A 25,232-nucleotide genomic window follows, 5' to 3' on the forward strand; every position below is an offset into this window, starting at 1 on the left:
GAAGAGACCAATCGGGAGCCACTAGAATAGGTGCTTTAGTGAGGCGTTTTTTGAGGTATGCAAATGCTTCAGCCTCAGGTTTGGACCATTCGAAGGGTAGAATAGCATTGGTTAGTCGGGTCAGTGGTTGAGCCACCTGTGCATACATGCGTATAAACCTGCGATGATAGCATGTATGGCCTACAAAGCTTTGAACACCTCTAGGGTTGATTAGAGGCGGTAACTTCAAGATTGCTACTATCTCATTTGGGTCAGGTGCTAAACCTTTAGCAGACACTACAGGGCCTAGGGTTTTGATCCCAGATCTCCACTGCAAGCTGACATTAGCCTAGCGTTTTGCTTCATGGGCATCACCCCTAGCCCCGGCGTGTCAGTCCCTTCATCGCCAGCACCCCCCGGAAGGCCAGCGTTTTACTAACGCTACAACAGCCCCCAGTGTTTTTGGTTTTCAGCCCTTATTGCAGCAGATGCAGCAGCGTTTTTAGCCTTGAAGACGATAGCTGGTTCAGCCCTATATGCATGCAGAAGACCCCCATTTTCAGCCCTCGAAAACGCAGCCAAAACAGTCATTTTCAGCCACCGAAACAGCCCCGAAATTCAGCAGATAGAAGACCGCAGATTTCAGCCCTAAAGTCGTCGTCATCGTGATCCCCGTCGTCGTCACCGGCATAGTCCCAAGTTGCATCAATCCATTGCATCAGTCCATCCATACCATTTGTACCAGATTGTGCAATCATAATTAGACCACTCTCGCCGACGAGAGTGGGGCCTTCGGAGGAGGGTTTTACAACGTCTCTGGTGTCGTATCTCTCTTCTCTCTCTATCTCTCAGTCTCATTCACTCGCACGCACAATGTCCATTCACTTTGTTTGTGATCATAGCACTTTCCATTAAGAACGGAAGGCTCTTTCTTCCATAAGAACTAAAAGGAACCTTGAGCACAGTTCGGAGCACTCATCTTGAGCAAAGCGAAAACATTCATTCCGCTGCACCTTACATTGGTATCAGAGCTTTGGCAGTGTTCTGTATCACTCAAGGAAAGAACCACAAGAACCACATAATTTTTTATTTATTTTTGCTTGTTGAGGTCGCACGAACCCAAGTTTGCTTGGGCGTGTCGATTCCTAATCGTGTTTTTTGAAGAGTGACAGGAATCCTAGGAAAGAAGGGCTTGTCCAGCCTCCCCTTTTGTCTCTTTTCACTCATTGAGAGCGGACCGTGCACTTAGCGGCCGGCCAATTGACGTGAGGTGGGAAAAAGCAACCTTGGTGTGAGTGCAAGGCCGCGAAGGGGTGCGCCGGCGGAAAAGAGTAGAACTCGGGTGAAGAGAAGATCCTTCTCAAACGCGATTTGCAAGCGAAAGAAAACGTCAAGAACCTCAAGAACCTCAAGATCCTCAAGAACCCAAGAACCCAAGACCCTCAAGAACCCAAGTTCCTCGTGAACTTAAGAACCAAAGATCATAGTGCATGGTCGTCACCCGAAGCGGAATGGATACTTCGCATACAGGTGATGAGCATGAGAGAGGCGGCGAAGATTTTTCCCCACCAGGAGATTTGTTCGACCCTCCCCCTTCGCCATCTACGCCACGAGTTGTACTAACTCCTATGAAGATGATGGTCAAGTCAATGATGGACATGATGCTGGCACAACAAGAAGCGACTCGCCTTACTTTGGAACGCAATGAAAGAAATGCAATACAACAACAAGAAGCGACTCGCATTACTTTGGAACGACAGGAAAGAAATGCAATCCAACAATAAGAAGCGAGTCGAGTTGCGTTGGCACAACAAGAAACAAATCGCCTTGCTTTGGAACGCGAGCGCGATGAACGAAATGAACGAAAAGCAAAAAGGGAAGCCGAGTGAGAAGCTCAAAGAGAGCTACATACTCAAGAATTGCTTTGACAAGTGCTAGCCTCGAAGACCGAACCACCCAAAGATCGTGGGAGTTTCTCAAGTGGCGCAAGCCAAGATGAAAATTCCAACCATCCAGTCATAGAGAAGTTGACTTTCAGTAAGTATGACGGTAAGATGGATGCTACAGTTATTCATTCTTGGTTGCATCAATTTAATGCTTATTTTGTGACAACTAAGAAGACAGGAAATAGCAAAGTTTTGACGGCAGCTATGTACCTTGCCGGTGATGCCATCAATTGGTACCACGCATGGCACGAGGCACAGCTAGCCACGCACCTAGAGGAAGCTGACGAATTCACGCACCTTTCCTTCAATTGGGCTAATTTCCAAGACAAGCTCAAGGCGCGGTTTATGCCACCTCAGTACCTTGCATGATTGAAGGATGATTGGCGCTCTCTCAAGCAAAATGGTATGCCAGTCATGTCTTTTTCTAATCGTGTTTTGCAGCTAGGCACCCAATTACGCAAATCGGATGATGAGCGCAAAGAGGCTTTTCTCTTTGGATTGGACAAGTATATCAAGTACGATGTCGAGGTACTCGATCCAATCGATCTCAACAAGGCGGTAGCGATTGCTCTCGCACAGGAGATGAAGCACAACAAGGGAAAGCCTAAGGAGAACAAGACGTCCATAAGTACCTCGCAGACTTCTCAGAACCCTTAGAACGGTAAGAATGGTAACTCTTCTAACCAACCTTCCAACAGTCTCTCAGAAAAGAATTCTTCCAATGAATCTAAGGGTAAGGCTAACACAATTGCTAAACCTAAGCTTACTCCAGATGAAAAGGTAGCACAAGGAATTGTAGGAGGATACATCACGTCGGAAGAGCAAAGCACTTATTCTAAGGAAGGTCGTTGTTTTCATTGTCACATTAAGGGTCACATAAAAAGAACATGTCACAAGCTTGAATCGAATGAATCTAAAGAATCCACAAACCCACTTCCTCTGTCAATGCAATTAATGATAACACGAGTGTACCCCAAGTTTCTCAGGACCCTCCCATTGATGATTCTCTCATGAAATGTTATGGTCGTACATCGGTGCAGCGTTTTGTCATATTGTTTGACCCAGGTAGTATGCATGATGTGATTAGTCCCTCTCTTGTTGAGAGAGCCCGCCTCGAAGTTAGTCCGAGATCTCCTTTCGAGGTCTCTGGCTTTGTTCCCGGCATGGACGCTCTCATCACGGAGGAGTGCCTTGATGTGTTTTTTGGAATTCAACAAGCTGCCTTCACTAGAAGATTTGTTGTTTCTCGTCTCTCAGGATGTGATATGATTTTGGGCATTCGATGGTTTCGTGATAATAACGCTCTCATGGATTTTGCGGCTAACACTTTAACTCTCAATGCCAAAAGTGATTCTCCTATTGTCATTCATGGAGAGGACATTGTTCATTCTCCATCTCTCATTGTTAATATGCAGGACAAGATTGAAAGGATTCATGAGAAGGACACTCTCAGTCTCTTCTTCTCCAAAGCATGACACACAGGATTTGCATGCTTGTGAGCAGCATGATGATTTGCATGATAATGATTTGCTTGACAATGATCAGCATGATGATTTGAAGGATATCGCTAAGCATGATGATTTGCATGATCAAGATGTGATTGTTCACAAGGATGATGTGTTAGTGGATGTTTTTTCTAGCGAAGCTAACCTCGTTGTAGATTCGATCAATCACGAAGAACTGATCTTGGTTTTCGAGTCGAGGTCCAAAGAACCCCCACAGGACGATTCGATCATTCAGGAAGAACCGATCTTGGCTCTCGAGCCTAGGTCCAGAGAACCCTCACAGGAAGTATTATGTGTTCGCATGATTGATACGCACGCATTGTTCGAGTGTTTCATTCGTGATCGTTTCCTGTATTTTAGTCAGCATCTTTATGTGATCCCTTTTACTAGGCATGACATATTGTATGTTGAGCATGTTTCTCTCATGGATGAGCACGCATGTATGCGGATTTTTCATGAAAAGCTGAAAAGTATGTATGTAAGGAAGTCACATTCCATGTCTCTTTCTTGGCATGACACAGTTGTAGAACGAGCACATGAAGGTATAAGCACCAAGCATGCGGATTTCCGTTGTGAATTGCCACAGTTGATTGCTCTAGATCAAAAAAGAAAGATTCGATCTCATTGTTTGCGTGTATGTGGTGAACGGTTTAGCACTCCGTCTATTGGTTCATCTACATTGCATGCACAGTCTTTGAGAAAGACAAGATTTTTTCCACTCACTTTACATGGAATAGGTATGTTCATAGTTTTGTGTTGGAAATGGTTTCAGGAATTTTCAGCCATGGAGATTCTTGAAGAAGAAAGAAGCATGACTCTAGACGAAGTTGAAGCATCGAAGGAGCCACAGAAGACTTTGTGTCGCTTTCGGCGTGGCCAAAGAAGCAAGCATTGCAGACCTTTATGAAGTTCAAGTACCGCACGACCCACACATTAGAGTGGGCCGACGAAGAGTCCCTTCCAGGATTCCGGATGCTATTGGCGATCTCCCTCGACGCCATACAGTTCGGTACCAGTACCTCACTTTGAAGAGGAGGGGATGTCACGTGACACATCCAACCCTATGTGTCCGTGGACAAGCTACAGTACGATCAGGCTTCAGTCAGTCCAGTCGGTCTAGATAGAAGTGATCTGGCACTCTTGTGAGTTTGTTCGCAGACCGTGCATGCCTAGTCACTTAGTATAGATGCATATCCTCTGGTTGCACACAGCATGTTCATAAGCATTCCCATCAGAATCCATCAGAATCCTTCAGGGGAATTTTCCAGTGCATTTAGCCTATTTTACCTATTTTTGACATTTTTCACTTATTATTTTTAAGTGACTTTTGTTGAAAAGTAGGTAGGGAAAATTGAGTAAGTTTGTATATAAGCAAACCTAGACTAGCACTAATTGGCAGAAGAGGCAGCAAGAGCACCTTGCTCAACAGGCAACTTCTCAGCAGAACCCATCAGAAGGCCTAGCGTTTTGCAGATTGCAGGACCTAGCGTTTTTTCCCATCAAGATCAGCCAGCGATTTGCTTTGCAGATTCCGGCAACAGCAAGACCACAAGCCTAGCGTTTTGATCCCAGATCTCCACCGCAAGCCGACATCAAGCCTAGCATTTTGCTTCATGGGCATCACCCCTAGCCCGGGCGTGTCAGTCCCTTCATCGCCAGCACCCCCAGGAAGGCCAGCGTTTTACTAACGCTACAACAGCCCCCAACGTTTTTGGTTTTCAGCCCTTATTGCAGCAGATACATCAGCGTTTTTAGCCTCGAAGACGATAGCAGGTTCAGCCCTATATGCATGCAGAAGACCCCCATTTTCAGCCCTCGAAAACGCAGCCAAAACAGTCATTTTCAGCCACCGAAATGGCCCCGAAATTCAGCAGATAGAAGACCGCAGATTTCAGCCCTAAAGTCGTCGTCGTCATCCCCGTTGTCGTCACCGGCATAGTCCCAAGTTGCATCAGTCCATGCATACCATCTGTACCAGATTGTGCAATCATAATTAGACCACTCTCGCCGACGAGAGTGGGGCCTTCGGAGGAGGGTTTTACGTCTTTGGTGTCGTATCTCTCTTCTCTCTCTATCTCTCAGTCTCATTCACTCGCACGCACAGTGTCCATTCACTTTGTTTGTGATCATAGCACTTTCCATTAAGAACGGAAGGCTCTTTCTTCCATAAGAACTAAAAGGAACCTTGAGCACAGTTCGGAGCACTCATCTTGAGGTAAGCGCAAACATTCATTCCGTTGCACCTAACACCGAGAGCTTTTTATTCCTTGTATAGTCAGTGTGACCAGCACTAAGTAGCTCCTGGCATGCCTGAATGGTCGCATCTTTCGCAAGTTGTGAATAGGCTCTTCTAGCCGGTTTTACTAAAGGAAAGTTTGTTATTCCCAAAGCATGATCAATGCGTGTAGCCGTCAGTGTGTGCCCTCTTACTTTGGGGAAAAGCGCAGACTGCCTACTTGCGGAATTCTTAAGTTGAATTCGAAGGGTGCTATTGCTTTCAAACTGAAGGCTAATTGAAATGGGGTGTGATTTGTTGTGGCTTTGAAAGAAGTGTTGTAAGCCCAAAGGGTGCCGTGGATAGCTTGAGCTTAAGACGCCGGATGTAGATGACATGCTTTCTGCAGAAGGGCTATCAGAACCTTATGGGTGCTCTCGGGCTGCCCATTTGCTCTAGGGTAATCGGAACAAGACCTACGATGAAAAATCTTGTAGTTGGCTAGCAAGGTGGAAATCATTTCATTAACAAAGTGACTGCCCCTATCTTTGGTGATCTCCAGGGGACATCCAAACCTGCACAAAAGATTTTCATACAGAAACTTGGCTACAGTATTGCGAGTGCAATCAGTTGTCACCATTACTTTTGCCCACTTAGTTGCATAATCTGTAGCCACCAGCAGATATTGCCGGTTACCTGGTTGGGCCGGAGGAGCAATTGGACTCACAAAATCCATGCCCCATCTCTCAAAGGGCAGCCATGCCATAGAGACTTGTAGAGGATGGTTGGACCGCTTGCTTGGTGTAGGTCCACAACGCTGACACACATCACATACTTTCACATAGGCAATTGCATTCCCGAAAAACATAGGGATACACTATAGACCTGTATGTAGAATCTTCTGGGGGGTGATGTGACCAGGGTAATGGCCACCAGTGGGACTACTGCGGGCATCTTCTAGAATATTCTTAACCTTATGAGGAGAGACACCGTCTCAAAACACCATCTGGTCTTGACTTGTAGAGCTGGCCTTCAATTAGAGTGAATGGCCTAGACCTTAAAAGCAATCTTCTCTTCTGCAGTGGAGACACATTCTTAGGGTACAGACCAGTAGATAGCAAATGCAAGACATCGCCGTACCATTCCGGAGTGGTATCCACCTTAAAGAGACTGCTATCTAAAAAGTCATTTGCAACCCCTGTTGCTTCTTCACCTGTGTGAATACGAGAGAGGTGGTCAGCAAGAACACTATGTTTGCCGGGTCTGAGTACCACTTCAAAATCAAACTCTTGAAATAAGAGTAGCCATCGCCATACTCGACCTGCAACTTGCGGCTTATTAACCAGATAGCACAGGGCGTGGTGATCAATAATAATTGTGAAGTGGACCCCTAATAAATAATGACGAAATTTTTGTAAAGCATACACAATAGCCAAACCTTCCCTTTTTGTGGTGCTATAGTTGCGCTTTTCTTTAATGAGTAGGCGACTTGCATAGTGAATAGGGCGATCCAGGTTGTACTCCTTACTAGGCTGAGTCAGCACAACACCCACAGCCAGTTGACTGGCATTAGTATGCACATGAAAAGGAAGAGACCAATTGGGAGCCACTAGAATAGGTGCTTTAGTGAGGCGTTTTTTGAGGTATGCAAATGCTTCAGCCTCAGGTTTGGACCATTGGAAGGGACAATAGCATTGGTGAGTCGGGTCAGTGGTTGAGCCACCTGTGCATACATGCGTATAAACGTGCGATGATAGCATGTATGGCCTACAAAGCTTCAGGCGTGCCTCTCTGCACCTGAGAAAGACAGCTTCAGGCGTGCCTCTGTGCTCCTCTAGATTCTCCACTGGGGTTGAACACTGAGCACTCAAGAAGGTTGAAAAATCCCATGAAGATGCAAAGATAATCCGTAAGCAAGGGACAGAATATGAGATATACTATGCGATTGAAGGAAGGTGGAGCATTTTTCAACCCAAACGACATTCTAGTGTAGATAAAAATACCCCAGGGTGTCACGAAAGCCGTTTTAATCTGATCACCTGGATGGATGCCCAACTCATTGTATCCACTCAACCCATCCATGAAACTGTACAATACATGCCCTACTACATCTTCTAGCACACGCTCAGTGAAAGGTGTAGGAAACCCATCTGGGATAGTCACCTTGTTCAAAGTGCGGTAATCTACGCACACACGGATTTTATTGGACTGCTTCTTAGACACTACCACCACAGGTGATAACCACTCAGAGTGCTCCACAGGTACAATGATCCCTGCCATTTTTTCTAGCTCTGACTTGACAACCTTTGCATACTTTGGGTTGAACTTATAAGCTCGGCCTCTGACAGGCTTAGCCTCTTCAACCAGAGGGATAGTATGGATACCCAATTCTGGTGGGATCCCTTCCAAATCCTTGTGAGACCAAGCAAAAACATCTTTAAAAGAGTGCATGAAAGGGACTACCTGATCGAATAGCGCGGGATGCTCCCATAACCAAACTGCTAAGAGGATGTGTTAGAGGGTTGTCAGGGTCGCCCAAGTTGACTTCTTTGACCGGGTTAGGAGGTGTAGCTGGTGAGGGCGCCTCAGAAGATGAAGAGTGAGCTGCCTCTTGGAGCTTCGAGACATCATGGGCTGGTGTTTGATCGATTGGAAACTCCGCATACTCCTCTTGTAACCATCTTGGTGGAAGCTCCTCGAAGGGTAAGTCTTCAGACACAGCAGAGTGCTTTTGAGTGGGCGGGGCGTCAGACCCGAGGGATGTTAAAGGAAGAGGTGGAACGTTAGTGAACACATACAGAGGAGATTTCTTTCCCCTTCGATGATGTGCTATAGGTTCACCAAGGCCGACGACTTCCATCAGAGGAACACTTGAATCATGGTCATATGGGACTAACACACTTGCTTCTGGGACTCACACACTTTCTGTTGTACGACTTGGGTCACTGGTGTCAGCCTGAGGATCCGGGAGAGAGAGTGTCTCCACAGGTGAGGCTTGAATAGAGACCACATAGCACGGCATCAATGTGATAGCTTCCAACCACTGCAGCAGGTCTTCGTCAGACTCGTCAGGTGGGGTAGGCTGCTCGAGGTCGGGGTTGGACTGTACTTGACAACAAGCTGTGATAAACTACCGGATCCATACCTCCTTCAAGTCGAATTGGTTGCATGGGGGAGCCAGGAGTATGTATCCACATGGCATCGTTTCCCCAATCATGAAGTGCCTTAGTATGCGGCAACCATGGTCTACCAATAAGCAAAGGAAATCCCCCCTCCACCTGGGGAACACTGACCACCACAAAATCCAAGCTAAAGGTGAAGTCTTATACCTTCAGAGGCACCTTGTCTACCATGCCCACTGTATAGACTGCCCTCTGGTCAGCCAATGTAACAGTGAATGGAGCAGGGCGGGTAGGCTGCAAACCTAAAGCCAACATAGTAAACTTTGGCATCAGATTGATCCCAGAACCACCATCAACCATGACGCCGGAGAATTGATGCTCAAGAATAGATACAGTGAGACGAGGACTTTTGTAATTGGTGAGAGGTGTTGCTGGATAGGAAATCATGTAAGACTCTGAGGGGCTGTACGAAGAGGTGCCCGCCACTAGGTTTTGCACCCGGGTACAGAGATTGAATGACTGAGAGGGTGTCACTTCTGAGGGTTGCATCGAGCCGGAGCATATCGTAAAGGGATATTTGCTAAAGGTGTTCTTCAAGATTGCTTCTGCTGTGGGCTTAGCTTCTGTGATATGGGCTTCCTCTGGAACTTTGACCTGTTGCAAGTCAGCCACTGCTTCCAAGAAAACTCCATCAATGTCCGATAGCATAGAGACTGGCCTACTTTTAGCACCAATTAAGGGCTCGTCAGTTGGGTCAAGTTGTGGAAGTGGAGATGGACGAGATGGACCTGCTGGCAAGCTGAGATCAAGAGCTGCTCTTTGTGCCCGACTAAGGACGCCAACGGGCTCCCCCACTTGTTGTGGCCTAACCGTATGAGTAACAGGTGATGGCTGAGGGATGTTGTTCACTGCAATCAGATTGACCTTCGGGAATGTGAATTCTTGTTGGTTCTGAGTTGGGACTGAAGATGAGGATGCCCTTTGCTTGGGGCCATCCTTACTGTACTGGTCCTTAGACTCCGGACAATGACGGCAAGGAGGAGACCCTTCAGGTAAAGGACACTTGCTTTGGTAATGCCTATAATCTCCACATTTGTAGCATAAGATGGGCCGATTTGATGGACGAAATGGGGGACGAGGTGGTCTCTGCTCTTGTTGCATGGAGTTGGAGGTTGATGTGTAGAAGCTCTGAGGGACTGAGGCAGCATGGGTATAAAAATTTTGAGATGGAAAAGTACTTGACATACCTTGGACAGTAGGGGTATTGAGCAAAGGTGGCATGTAATTTGGATGGCCATAGGGGGAACTATATTGGATGTTGGTGCTAGCCCTTGTTGGAGAGAAGGACCGAGACTTTGTTGTATTTGCCGCAATCCCTTGATATAGTAGCAATCCTTGTCTTCATGTCCAGACTTTTCGCAAAAGCGGCAATAAGCACGAAGGGGACAATCCTGTGGAGGGTGTCCTGGAGAGCGGCATGAGCTGCACCATACCATAGCCTTAGTTTCCTACTGAGACCTAAGCTCTTCTAGATCTCTCTTGATTTGATCCAAAGCCTCGTGATGTGGGGGCTGCTCCTGTCTAAGAGAGATTGATTTCTTCTCTTGAAGAGCGCCTTGTAGTTTTAGGGCTGCAAGTTCCCTACGTAGAGAAGTCAAAAGGTCAGATGGACTCTCCAAGAGTACAGAGGCAGTCTCTACCTGAGAAGAGTCGGTAAACAGCTTCCTTGCCCCCTCTATCCTAGAAGTAGCCGCAACAAACTCCTCCAATGTGGCATCAGGTCGGAGATTCACTCTCAGTTTTTGCTGAGAAGTCTTTGGAAGAGCCTTCTCTACCCATTTCTTGACCATGAACTCACCTGGTGGCTGAGGAAACTTGGCGACCAGAGACTTTGTTCGGGTCATGAGCTCTGCAAAAGTCTCTTTGGGCTAAAGCATCAGGTTCGCCAACTCATCAAGAACCCTTTCTTGGCAGTCCCCTGGTGTGAAAGCTTCACAAAACTGTTGTCTTAACGTGGTCCAAGTAGTAAAGTGGTTCTCTGCAAACTGACTATACCACTTGTCTGCTAAGCCATCCAAGGTAGATGGGAAGAGTACTAAGTAGGCATCTTCTCGGTTGAGCCCATGACCTCTGCAGAGAGAAACAAACCTCCGGGCATGGTCGTCCGTATCCTCTGTGGAGAGACCCTTGAAAGTCGGAAACTTAATATTCACCTTAGCTAGAACGCTTGTGAGCTCCTCCATGGCTGTCTGTGCAGGAGCTTGCTGTAACACAGTGGATGAGAAGTTAATTGATGGGGGTGACGGGGGAGGTGTAGAACTGTTTGAGGGGGAAGGTAGGGTGTAATGGGGTTGGTGGACTTCTGCTTGGCACGAAGGGTTGACGCTTCTTGTGGTAGTACTTCAAAGGACTTAGTAGTGGGCTTTGTTGCTCTTTTGACTTGTCATGCAGTAACCACAAGCCCACCCAAGCCTCTAGCACAAAGACATTTACTTACTGCCCACTGGTCCAGACTCCACTAGACCAAGGCGAGTGACTAGACCTCCTGGTTAGACTTGGACGAGAGAGGACTAGACCCAACCTAGAGACTACTACACAAGGACGAGAGACTTAAGACGAGCCAGGATGAGTGCCTAGACTAGCTGGTCTAATATTGAGCTGGACAGACCAAGCTGGACTAAGCTAGTCCAGACTAACACATACGAGAGCTTAAACGAGCTAGCTCCTCGACCTGTAGGCACAGTGGAGTGAAACTTTAGTTGAGGTCCCATCAGGCGTGCCAAAAATGAGAGCACCTGTAGCGGAGATAATGTGTCGTGCCCTCTATAGTGGGTGCTCCTCAATGCAATGTGCCTGATATCTCACTCCACAGAATGCAAACACAGAAGACAAAGAACAACAAAGCAAGAACAATAGAGCAACAACAGTACGACTCAGCAGATCATGAACAACATGAACATCGACAAACTCAAAGAAACCGATACAGACTCTGGCATGGCAGCACACTCAGCTCCAGCCCAGGTCTCATAGATACAGTGGGGATGTCGAGACTCAACTGTGCAGGGATAGTGCAGACGTGCGGTGTACAACTCCAGATGAGAGACTCTAGATGACTGACCACACAAAAGTAGATGATCCATAAACCCAAACAGCTACGGATATATACAACATAAAGAGCCACCAACGGTCACCAATATCTAAATCCAGCTAAGCATATCTCTGAACTGTGGTGGTGGTGTGTGAAACCGGCCCGTAGGGCGGTAGGCGTTGGCTTTCACCCGAAATTCTTTACTTTATACACACACACAGAGCACTTTGCAAAGAGAACCTGCGACGGGAGTTAACACTTCAACTCACACACGGCTCGGAAGCTAGAATGCTCCGAGCAGACGCCGACAACCTGTAGGCCCCAAAATTGGCGCCCCTTTCGGTATTTCTTTATTCTTTAGGAGGGTAAATTACAAGGTAAGGTCCTGGGAATCCTTCACGTGTATCCACCTAGATACCATTTGATTTGGCCAAATTTCGGCAGCATAACAGCCCCAAAACTTGCGCGAAACCAATTCCCCTGCTGGAACTCGCTTGCACTGTCGTATACCCTCTGATTCCTGTCCAAAAACAGCAAATTCAGCACGCTGTATTTACTGGTTTTTGCCCTGTTTTCAGCCCCAAACAGTCCCCTAACTGGCCTTTGCCAGTGGGGCACGATTCCCAATGATCCTGGCGTCCGTATGGCTGAAAAACAGTCAAATTACAGCGCATACACAACGCTGATTTTGCACCTGTGCGGTGAGGTTATGACCCTCACCAGTGCCTGCTTTGGAGCAGCAGTTAGCTACCCCTGTTCCTGCTCAAGGAGGCTCTTGCCTCAGCACAAAAGCATGAACCCACACAACTGTACATCAGTCAAATGAGTAGCCCTCTTGTGGGGCATCACATAACTGCACGTAGGGGAGAAAGAGAGCAGTATGTAGCGTGCGGGGCATCACTCCCGTCACCATACTGTGCATAGAGGGCAAGGTAAGCATTCCATAGCTTCTGTACCTGTTGCAATCCGCCTGTGGCTGAAAATGGCGCCCCCTTTGTTGATATGCAGCTCGTTTTTGCCTCCCAGAGTGGCAGAATCGCTCACAAGCTGACACGTCGCCCAGTTTCCGAGTTTGGGCTTTCCCTGCTAAAAATATCTCAACTGGTGCGTCAGTTGACTTCGCGGCAGAGTTGTAAAGTGTTCCCCTAGTCATACCGAAGGTAATGACGCGAACACATTTCGTGGCCCAAAATAGCAGTTCCCTAAATTTTAGGAGATGCTTCCGTTGGGCTCCCACTGGTCTTCTGACCATCTATCCTCATTGGGACCGCATCCAAAAATGCAATGTGGCCCAACTGTCGGATACTTTTGGTTGGTAGTCCCACCTTGACTTTACACCTTAATTGAGTTCACTTCCTAGTATCCACCAACTTGCTAAGTGCGACGGGGGGACCTATATGATTTTGCTCTGAGCCTAGACATCCTCTTACCATACGAATTCCAGTGCCGACCACTTCCCGTCTGCGGGTGAATCTACCGTTCACATTGGCCATACAATGTCCGACCGTTTGCTACTTCAAAAAGAGGGTCTTAAACAAATAAAATAAACCCCATTGGAAAGAAACCAACAACCAAGGTTAGCAGTTGCCACATCTCTGTGACATGGTTAATAACTGCCACGTCCTCGTGACATACCCCCCTCTTGAAATCGCAAACGTCCTCGATTGCATACCATAAATACACGCCACTGATGATCTTGTGCTATTAACACTCTTTTATCATCGCATGTATCCGCAAGAAAGGTCGTAACATACATAGATACAAATGACTTAATGAGGCCTTCATACTTTTGCCATTTCCATCTATGGCACTGAATTCATATGTACATTTGATGTACTAGCTCTATCATTACCCCTCCTTTGCACACGTTGGGTTGGGGCATAAGTAGGCTGTAACCCAAAGGCTTCAAGGTAAAGCTGCAATACATTTGGTGACTCTGACAGTTCATGCTCTTCCATCCACTTTGCATCCATAGGCGGATAGTTCTTGAACTTCACCAAATAGCGTCTTGCAACTTGTCCTTTAACTTTTCTGTCCTTATGTGTCAAAACTTGCTCAGGTACCAGGATCTCATCAAGTTCCTCAACTTCTGGCTCATCCTCAACTGGCATATCTTCTGGCATATCACCCACGAAGGGTCTTAGAAGACTCACGTGAAACGCATTATGAATCTTCCATGCATCAGGCAATTTCAGCCTGTAAGCCACATCGCTGATCTTGTCAAGCACTTGAAAAGGCCCATAGTAACGCATGCTGAGCTTAGGAAACAGCCGTTCCTTACCCTTCATCTTCTTTAACCTTGCCTTTTCGAACCTTAAAAGAACCCAATCACCAGGTGATAGTAGCAATTCACGACGGTGACGATCAGCAGCCTTTTTCTGTTTTGCCTGAGTCTTCTCCAAGGCAACTTTAATCTTCTTATACATCTCATCCATGTTCTCAACATATCGATCTGCCTCAAAGATCTTGTCCTTTGTGTGCAAAATGGGAGGAACCTTTTTGCCGCCTTCAACAATTTCAAAAGGTGCTTTGCCAGTAGACGAATGCACCGTATTATTGTACGCATACTCAAGCATAGGCAAATACTGTTCCCACTTGCCCTTATTATCTGACACATAGCATTTCAGCAGATCTAAGACAGTAGAATTGGCCTCTTCTGACTGTCCATCAGTTTGTGGATGAAACGAAGACGAGAACTTGAGCGTAGTACCCATGTTCTCAAACAATCCTCTCCAGAACAAAGTGGTCATGCGAGGATCACGATCACTGATAATCGATTGTGGCATACCATGGTACTTGAACACATTGTACATGAACAAGCGTGCCATCTGATCAGATTTTATCTTCTTCCTGACAGGGATAAAATGGGCCTGCTTGCTGAACCTGCAGATAATGGTCCATATACCATCATTCCCTGTTGGCGTCCTTGGAAGATCAAAGATAAAGTCCATAGCAATGCTTTCCCATGGCTTATCCGGAATCGGCAGTGGTTGTAACAACCCTGGTGCCTTTTGCCTGTCAAACTTGACCTTTTGGCAAACTATGCATGCTCGCACAAAGGCATCCACATCTCTCCTCAAGGTAGGCCAATAGAAGAATGTCTCTACCGCCTTAACTGTCGCATCAATGCCACGATGCCCTGCATACGGTGGGACATGACTCTCTTCCATGACCTTATGTCGCAGTGGCCTAGTGACACAAAGTCTGCCATGCATCATGATAAAACCATCTCTGAGGAGGTAGTGCTCATGATGTTGCCCCTCTTGTAACTGTTCAAAGATCCTTGCAAAATCTTCATCAGCAGTATACTGTTCCTTCATGTCATCTAACTCATGATGATAAGGAATTGACACAGCTGAAATTTGTGGCTTTCTTGATAACGCATCAGCCACAACATTCTTCTTGCCTTCCACATGCATAATCTGGAAATGGAACATGGAAAGAATGTTTGCCCATCGCATATGCTTTTCGGATAACTTTGACTGTGTCAAGAAGTATCGCAAGGTCTGATGATCTGTTTGGACAACAAAATCAGCACCTAAGAGGTAGTGCTTCCAGCTAGAAAGCGCATGAATCACGGCCAAGAGCTCTTTCTCATAGACTTGCATAGTCCTCTCTGGCCCTTGCAAAATTCGGCTTTCATAGGCTACTACCCGTCCATCTTGCATTAGCACTGCTCCGATGCTACTGCCACACGCGTCACACTGGACCACAAATGACTTCCTGAGATCTGGCAAAACAATAACTGGATCTGAAGTCAACTTTTCCTTTAAGAGACTAAAAGCTGAAATCTCTTTTTGGGTCCATCTGAAAGTGACCTCTTTCTTTTGCAATGCGTGAAGAGGCGATGCTATCTCTGCAAAATTTCTGATAAACCTTCTATAGTAGGAACACAATCCCAAGAAGCTTCTGACATCGTGCACAGTCTTCAAGTCCGGCCATGTCTTGATAGCTTCGACCTTTGCGGGATCCATTCTAACACCATCCTTTGAGACTATGTGGCCCAGAAAGTGGATCTCTTCGAGGAAGAATTCACTTTTCTTAGGATTGACAAGTAACCTGTGACTGCGCAGCTCTTCGAACACAATGGTCAAGTGACGCCTATGCTCCTCTTCATTCTTCGAATACACAATCATGTCATCGAAGAATGTTCCAACAAACTGTTGATGCGAGCGGAAAATCCGGTCCATCATTCTGTTGAACGTGGCTGGAGCATTTGTTAGCCCAAACGGCATCACTAGAAACTCATAAAGACCAAATGTCGTTCTAAACGCAGTCTTGTGCACATCCTCTGGGCTTATACGAATCTGATGGTACCCACTCTTCAGGTCTATCCTGCTGAAAATTGCAGCACCCTCTAAACGATCGAGAATATCATCAATGCGAGGAATAGGAAACCTATTCTTGATGGTATTCTTATTCAACGCACGGTAATCAATACACATGCGCCATGAGCCATCCTTCTTCTGCACTAGGAGCACTGGGGAGCAAAAGGGTGAAGAACTAGGCTGAATCAGCCCCTTCTCTAATAACTCCTCAACCTGGCCCATAATCTCTTTCTGCTGTGCCGCACTAACCCTGTAGGGAGGTCTATTTGGTGGGCTACACCCTGACACCAAATCTATCCGATGGTCCTCAGGTCTCTCTGGCGGCAATTGCGACGGTAATGAATCAGAAAAACAATCACTAAACTTTTGCAAAAATGCTGACCTTTCTTTATCTAACACAGATAAATTTGACTGATCACTATCTGAGACATCATGTGCAAAAATCAAGTACACAGAAAGATGATTCTTTATTACAGAAGTGATAGCAGAAGCAGATACAATAGGGACTGACTCTCCTTTAAGCTTTACATCCAAGATGTGAGTTTTGCCCCTATGCTGTACAGTGATCTTTTTGTTGTAGGCATCCAAGACTCCATGCACTCGGAACATCCACGGGATCCCCAACAAGGCGTCACAACCTTCCAGCGGCATGATGTAAAACTCTTCAGTGTCCACATACGACTGAATATGCAGACGCAGTTTTCCAATGATGGGAGTAACACACTCTGAGTGGCCAGGACATGCCAACCCTGCCTTTGTTGTGTACCCCATTTCTTCAGCTTTGATGCCGAGCTTCATAGCTAACTCTGGTGAGATAAAGTTGGCTTTGGCACCTGGATCAAAAAAGATGAGTGCCGTCTGATCTCTAACTTTACCCCATGCCCTGCATAACTCACTGGCATCTGTGCTGGGCCTGTCACCCACCATGTCTGGCACTAAACCTGCCGTGGGTTTTGGCTTCTTGCCTTTCTGGTCTTCTTTATCCTCTGAGTCAGCTGGCCTTTTCCTTTGTGGACAATTTATAGAAATATGACCAGGCTGCTCGCATATAAAGCATTTGTTCTCAGCCATTAGGACCTTCTTTTCCTCGAGTGACTTGCGCACAAAAGGCTTCCTTTTCTGTTTCTTTGCCTGCGCTCCAGAAGTCCCGGCTGATCCTTGTCTTTGGTGGCCTGTTCTGACCCCTGTGACGCATCAGGAACCGTTTTCACAAAGGGCTTCTTCGCTGAATTTTTCTTTTGCTGCCCTCCTTTATCACTGCTCAGAAATCCACTGTCCTCTCCTTTCAACAAGGCAAGACCAGTGTTCGCAACTTCCATAAGCTGAGTAAGGGTAGCCACTCTATTCTTTGTACAGTAATCGCGAAGCCCTTTAGGCAGCCCACAACAATACTTCTCTATCTGCTCTATCAGTGGCACAAATCTGTAGGAGGTCACTGAGAGTAATGCTTTACAAAACCTCCTATTGTACTCCAGCAAGCTCTTGCACGAAGCTGCCGTAAGCTGGTGCCAATCTGTCAGGACATCGGCTTCAAATTCATTTGATAGCCAAGCAGATGCAAACATTTGCTTGAAGTAAACCCAAGTGGCGGGTGCCTGTCCTTGCATTAACAATGTCGTCCACCATGTAAGCGCATTGTCCTTTAAGAAAGTGGCAGCTTTCCTGACCTTCGAGGCCTCTGTAAAATTCCCTCCCGCATAAGCTGTATCAAACTGCTGGAGGAAAGTGAGTACCTTGGTCTTGTCCTCGAAACCACTGAAGGTATTGAACTTTACCGCTGCACCACCTTCTTTGTAAGCCTTCGGCTTCTCTAGTGCCCCCAAATTGTCATACGGAATGGTCTGCAACATGGGCACTATACTAGGCATGATTGGCACGTGTTGGCCATTCACATTTTGCGTCCGAGGTGCGATATCTGGCTGCTGTCCAGAAAAACCAGCCATGCCAAAATGACCCTGTGGCACCCCAAACTGGCCCTGGTTGCCGTGGAAACCTTGCTGCATGCTGATAGTACCATACATGGGGTTTGGCATGATGCCTTGCATACCCCCGAACACTATTCCTGGCATGTACGGCTGACTTCCAGACGCATAACCAGCCATACTTTGGAACACTGATCCACCCCCGAAATACCCAGGATGTACCGTGGGTGGTGGAAAAACTGAGTGCATAGCCTGGTATCCAGCTTCCTGTCCATTCAAGACAGCATGCTGGCTCTGAAAGGTGGCGGGCTGAACTGGCATAACCTGTGGAATAGGCGTTCTAGCCACCTGTTCAAGCACGGGAGGAACCTGCTTTGGAGCCCCCGACTCCGCAACATGCGAGTGTTCCCTTTCCTGCTGCGCCTCATGAAGTACCTGGGCTTGAGCTTCAACAAGCTCCGTACGCGGCGTAGGTTGCCTATTTTGCTGTTGCACTGGTGGCGCTTGCAAGAATTCCATAAACCTCGGATTCTGCACCAGCTGCGAAAAGACATTCACCGCGGCAACTAACTGAGTCTTAAACGCATCATCCTCAAGTTGCCCTATCATAAAGCCCTGTACTACTGGAGGGACATTCACGTTGATAGGAGGTACAGACTGACGTGGCCGTGAGCTCTCGCCAATCTCAAAAACCATAGGAATCTCCTGCCTGTCCTTTGGAGAGGAACCCTCTTCCATAATTCCCTTCCCCTTGTCGGCCATAGTGTAATCCCCGTGTTCTTGCACTGTGTGTCTTTACCCTGAACAATCCAGGCTCACTCTTTGAGGAAAAAGTGATTGATATCCCGGCAATGGAACCATGAAACCGGCCCGTAGGGCGGTAGGCGTTGGCTTTCACCCGAAATTCTTTACTTTATACACACACACAGAGCACTTTGCAAAGAGAACCTGCGACGGGAGTTAACACTTCAACTCACACACGGCTCGGAAGCTAGAATGCTCCGAGCAGACGCCGACAACCTGTAGGCCCCAAAATTGGCGCCCCTTTCGGTATTTCTTTATTCTTTAGGAGGGTAAATTACAAGGTAAGGTCCTGGGAATCCTTCACGTGTATCCACCTAGATACCATTTGATTTGGCCAAATTTCGGCAGCATAACAGCCCCAAAACTTGCGCGAAACCAGTTCCCCTGCTGGAACTCGCTTGCACTGTCGTATACCCTCTGATTCCTGTCCAAAAACAGTAAATTCAGCACGCTGTATTTACTGGTTTTTGCCCTGTTTTCAGCCCCAAACAGTCCCCTAACTGTCCTTTGCCAGTGGGGCACGATTCCCAATGATCCTGGCGTCCGTATGGCTGAAAAACAGTCAAATTACAGCGCATACACAGCGCTGATTTTGCACCTGTGCGGTGAGGTTATGACCCTCACCAGTGCCTGCTTTGGAGCAGCAGTTAGCTACCCCTGTTCCTGCTCAAGGAGGCTCTTGCCTCAGCACAAAAGCATGAACCCACACAACTGTACATCAGTCAAATGAGTAGCCCTCTTGTGGGGCATCACATAACTGCACGTAGGGGAGAAAGAGAGCAGTATGTAGCGTGCGGGGCATCACTCCCGTCACCATACTGTGCATAGAGGGCAAGGTAAGCATTCCATAGCTTCTGTACCTGTTGCAATCCGCCTGTGGCTGAAAATGGCGCCCCCTTTGTTGATATGCAGCTCGTTTTTGCCTCCCAGAGTGGCAGAATCGCTCACAAGCTGACACGTCGCCCAGTTTCCGAGTTTGGGCTTTCCCTGCTAAAAATATCTCAACTGGTGCGTCAGTTGACTTCGCGGCAGAGTTGTAAAGTGTTCCCCTAGTCATACCGAAGGTAATGACGCGAACACATTTCGTGGCCCAAAATAGCAGTTTCCTAAATTTTAGGAGATGCTTCCGTTGGGCTCCCACTGGTCTTCTGACCATCTATCCTCATTGGGACCGCATCCAAAAATGCAATGTGGCCCAACTGTCGGATACTTTTGGTTGGTAGTCCCACCTTGACTTTACACCTTAATTGAGTTCACTTCCTAGTATCCACCAACTTGCTAAGTGCGACGGGGGGACCTATATGATTTTGCTCTGAGCCTAGACATCCTCTTACCATACGAATTCCAGTGCCGACCACTTCCCGTCTGCGGGTGAATCTACCGTTCACATTGGCCATACAATGTCCGACCGTTTGCTACTTCAAAAAGAGGGTCTTAAACAAATAAAATAAACCCCATTGGAAAGAAACCAACAACCAAGGTTAGCAGTTGCCACATCTCTGTGACATGGTTAATAACTGCCACGTCCTCGTGACAGTGTGCTGGCCACGGTGTCGATTGGACCACCACCCGTATCCTTGCCACGTGTTACCGACCCGGTAAGAGAGTCCGTCTAGTGTGCAACCTGGCCAACTGTGACTAACTGCCTGTCCGTGTCAGTGACTATGTATCCTTGCTACAATCTCTAGGCTGATTAGAGCCAAGGCCTCCGTACCGCATGATATCATTCGAGCGGACGTAGCTGCCCCCCCTAATGAGATTGAGGTGCTTACCAAATCAGTCTCCTTTGTACATAGCTTATGGGATACTACCAGAGATAGATATGCCATGTTGGCCCTAGAGTCCTCTAGACAGTTAGCTTTACAAGGGGATACATCATGCTGATATGCACAGATGACGTCATGGTTTCAGACATGGCTTCACCATGGACAAGCTGCCTCCTTTTCAGTACTCTCTACAGGCACCCTTGATGTCTATGACACGGGTGGAGATTACTAGACTCATTCGTTAGGATTTGATCCAGCTGGACACGAGGAGGACATGGATAGAGCCAGTACAAGAGTTGGGCACGAAGATGGCTTTCTATAGAGAGCATCTTCTCCACCTTACAGGTGATGGGTTTGTGATTCGACCTAGCTATATGGACACACATCTTTCTCATGGTTTGCGTTGTGCCATTGGCCAGATACGCACATCCTCACATCAGCTCGAGATTGAGACTCGCAGATTCAGAGGGATACCAGCAGATAGCAGGATATGCCGCTTATGTCATCTAGAGCCAGAGACAGAGTTACATTACATATGCCATTGCACAGTGTACTATGAGATACGAGGCCGTTTTCATTGTCTATTCAGAGAAGGTTTTGGGCCTCTATCTAGGGTCATGAGTTATGAGGATCAGAGATGTCTTGGACTGTATCTATGTGAATTGCACAGGCATAGAGGCACTTTACTGAGGAGAGCTGGAGAGAGAGAGAGTTCCAGAGACAGATTACAGATTTCTTTACACTAGATATTGGACACCCAGACGAGCAGCCAGAGGAGCAGCCACCATTGCAGATCTCTGCCCGCACTCATACTACCACTACTGGCATTCTCATAGACTGAGCATTGGAGCTAGGGAGATCTAGACGACCGCATTGAGGAGAGGAGCTACACAGTATCCGGAGACTACAACGGAGGATTCGAGCCATACTTTCTCGACGTCCAGAGTGTAGATTAGGATGGATCTCTACCATATCTTCCCCCCCCCCCCTCCCCCTTCCCTTCTCACATTGTATGACACTGTACTGGGCACCTTTTGTATTAGCTGGCACATCCATACAGTCCCAGTTTGTAGCAGTTGTATTTTGGTTTCAGTTCTTTTTTATTCAGGACATGGTATCAGATTGACAGTGTTGTAACAACTTGGTCTCATAGGTCATTTTGGCCTTTTGAGAACGTTAATATACCATTTCATTTCATTTCATTTCTCCATATCAATTGGCTCTAGTATTAAGTGATAAGGTGACAAGTCTATTTATTAGAGTTATACTTGATAGTGTTATGTGCTCCCGTTTGTAACATAGAATGTCTACTACAATGAAAGGCCCTTGCTAAGCCAGAACCAACTTTTTTAATTTTAGCCTCCTTCCAATATCTTGCCTAGTATAATATGACCAAAGAGCCCTTACCAGACCTTGGACTAAGTAAATGGCGGTCATGCCAAGCTTCGGACGGAGTTGTTCAGCCAAATCTTGTGTTGCTAAAAATATAGCCTCCTCTAGCCGAGTAAGGTGTGACAGATATGCGGATTGGTTGGCACTATCCACACAAACTTCTCCAACCCTTGGAGAACTCGCATTGAATTTGAATGAAGCATTACCCTCTTGATCAAAGGCTAGTTGGAATGGTGTGTTTTGGGTGGTTTCCCTGAACACTATGCGATAAGTCCCTTGTGCCCAAGATGTCCAGTGTAGATGACAAGCCTTCCTCATCAAAGCAATAAGAACTGTAACTGTGTTGGTGCTCTTGGCCTGCCCATATACCCTCAGATAGTAGGAACAGGACTTGGAGCGAAAAACCTTGTAGCTAGATAGCAAGGTAGACATCAGCTTGTTTATAAATTGGCTACCTTGATTCTAGTAATCTTTTGAGGGCATCCAAAACTGCAGAAAATGCTTTCATAGAGGAACCTAGCCACGGTTGCTGCAATGCAATCAGTGGTGGCTGCCACCTCAGCCATTTTGTAGCATAGTCATCCAATAGGTACTTTTTATTTCCGGGTTGTCCAGACAGATTGATAGGGCCTACAAAATCTAAGGCCCACCTTTCAAAGGGTAACCAAGCCATGGACACATGTAGAGGACAGTTAGCTTATCGGCTAGGCTTAGGAGCACATCTCTAACAGACATCACATCTCTTGACATGGGAAAATGCGTCTTTGAAACGATAAGGCCACCATAAACTGATTTGTAAATGCAGTCATGTCAGGGTAGTGACCATGTGTTGGAGCATTCTTCGGAATACTCTCTGCTTCATAAGGAGAGACTCACCTGTGTAATACACCATCTGGACCAGACTTGTACAATTGTCCAACAATAAGAGTAAAGGGCTTTGATTTCAAGAGCAACCTTCTCTTTTGCAGTGGAGAGGCATTGTCATGGTACATACTAGTCGATTGCAAGTGCAGAACATTATCATACCATTATGGGGTAGTGTCCACCTTGAAAAGACAACTATCAAGGAAATCGTCCTCAATTCCCAGACCCTCCTGTCCTGAATCTCTTCAAGAGAGGTGATCGGCCATGATGTGATGTACCACTTCAAAGTCAAATTCCTGAAACGACAGTAACCACCGCCACACTCTTCCAACCACCTGAGGTTTATCAAGCAGGTAATGAAAAGGATGAGGACCAGTGATTACTGTGAAATGCACACCCTGCAAGTAATGACGTAACTTTTGAAGAGCATACACAATTTCTAAACCTTCCCTTTCGGTGGTATCGTAGTTAGGCTCAGCCTTGGTGAGCAGTCGGCCAGCATATAACCCATCAAGCCCCTTTGCAAAAAAAAAAAAGAGAACATCTCACAGTAGACCAGAGACACGGAGTGGCGGAGTTCCACTCTGAGAAGCACTGGCCCCTCAAGTGGGTGCCCCTCACTAGTATTTCTTTATTCCATTAAGATCGAAGTCACTGATACAAACTCAAATGGTACCTTTGGCCTTCCTTTTATGGGCAAAGGTCCAAAAAAAATCCCCAAAATCGACTTAAATAATCACAGGTTTTGTTTTTGAAAAGCACCAAAAAGCACTGCCTGGCTTTTAAAAAGCTTAGAAAGTCATCCCCACGTTTTTGGCTGCATTTCTTGCCAGAAATTGCACAAGCTGCTGGCCTGGGTCTGGGTTGGCGCTTGCTCTCCTCATCTGGCCCTTCCGGCCATGCCACGTCATCAATTTGTGACATGCCCCCCCTCAAAAGAAGAGTCATCGTGAATCTTGTTAATCTTTTTTTCATAGCTTGCTGCTTACGTCCTCTTTGATCTATGAAATGGTTTCTGTTCATTTGTAGGGTGAAAATTGACTAAGCTTTTAGAGTGCAAGAAGTGGTAGTGTTGAATAGTCGCTGAATGCAAGCCTCTTTCAATTTGCAAACAAGAATGTATACAGAAATACTGTATGAAATTGCCTCATGTATGTCTATTGAATTTTCATTGCCTCATGTATGTATATTGAATGATAAGTTTTTCACTACCTACAATTTTTAGATAAAGCATGAAACGTTTTGTTGCAAAGCCTAGGAAAGGTCTCTGGTGACTACTGTGATTGTTGCTTCTCATCTAGTCAGCAGGCAAGTAAATAAGTGGTTGCCTTTTATAGATTCTGATTCAAATTTTATTTTAGGTCTTGGGCAGTGGATTTGAAGTATTCTCGGTTGGCAAAAGGAAGATGGTGCGGTCTGTTCCAACAGAACTAAATAAAGACCACAATCTGATTTTAGAGCTAGCTCAGGTAACTCTTTGGATACATTCATGTTAGCATTGCTGAGTAGGTAACCCTAAATTGGTTAGATTGAACTTCAATTGGTGCAGGTCCGAGGATTTGTAACTGTTGAAGAGGTCGAAAGAGCGCTATCGTGGCCCCACGGTCGTGCTATTGACTCACTTGAAGTCTTACTCAAGGTCCTATTTGCTGCTAGTATATGCATTGCCTCTTTTTGTTATGCTTCTCACAAAAAACATCAACCTTTGCAGGAAGGGCTTGCTATGGTGGATGATGGTGATGCTGATGGAAAGCGTCGATATTGGTTCCCTTGCATTGGCTCCTCATCTGCTGAGGCGATAGACGCTGACTCAGACTACTCTGTGACATAACTCCTGCACTCATGTTTGTTGGTCCATGAGACCTGCTTTTACACACTAGATTCCTCCTCCGCACACTTTTACACCAGGTATTTGCTCCTTTTTGGAGCATGAATGGTAATGCTACTAGCCTTGGAACTCATGATTTCAACTTTTGTATAAGCTAGTCTAGTCACCCAGTTCAAGCTTCCATTTTGGTTTCTGTCATTCAATTTTTCCGTTTTTTACTGTCTGATAAGCTGAGTCCAGCCTCTAGAAGACGATACCAAAATCTTTCTTTCTTTGTTTCTTTTCTGGCACTCTCTTCCTCTTGCTTCACCTGATCATAGAGAGGAAAGGAATCAGGGTTGTCTAAGGCAGGTTTATTACATCTGCAATTGGTTGCCAACCAATTGTGATTTCTTTTTTCAAAACCCATGTGACCTAAAAATATTGCAACTCGCAAACCTACTGAAAATCAAGCATAAACATGAACTTCACTC

The 25,232-nt window shown here is 46.4% G+C and overlaps 1 protein-coding gene across 1 annotated transcript in view; it reads left to right on the top strand.

Annotated features, from left to right (window-relative positions):
* Nucleotides 1-24,957, top strand: part of VPS22 (EAP30/Vps36 family protein) — a 56,527-nt gene extending 31,570 nt beyond the window's left edge. Inside the window, exons 6-8 of the mRNA XM_086499664.1 lie at nucleotides 24,293-24,400; nucleotides 24,481-24,570; nucleotides 24,643-24,957. Of these exons, the coding sequence (XP_086355790.1) occupies nucleotides 24,293-24,400; nucleotides 24,481-24,570; nucleotides 24,643-24,762 (318 nt within the window). The 3' untranslated portion in view covers nucleotides 24,763-24,957. The remainder of the gene's footprint in view (nucleotides 1-24,292; nucleotides 24,401-24,480; nucleotides 24,571-24,642) is intronic.
* The last annotated feature ends 275 nt before the right edge of the window (nucleotides 24,958-25,232 follow it).

Source organism: Adiantum capillus-veneris, chromosome 25 (genome assembly GCF_014529385.1).
Source record: "Adiantum capillus-veneris isolate H3 chromosome 25, ASM1452938v2, whole genome shotgun sequence".
Taxonomy (NCBI): domain Eukaryota; kingdom Viridiplantae; phylum Streptophyta; class Polypodiopsida; order Polypodiales; family Pteridaceae; genus Adiantum; species Adiantum capillus-veneris.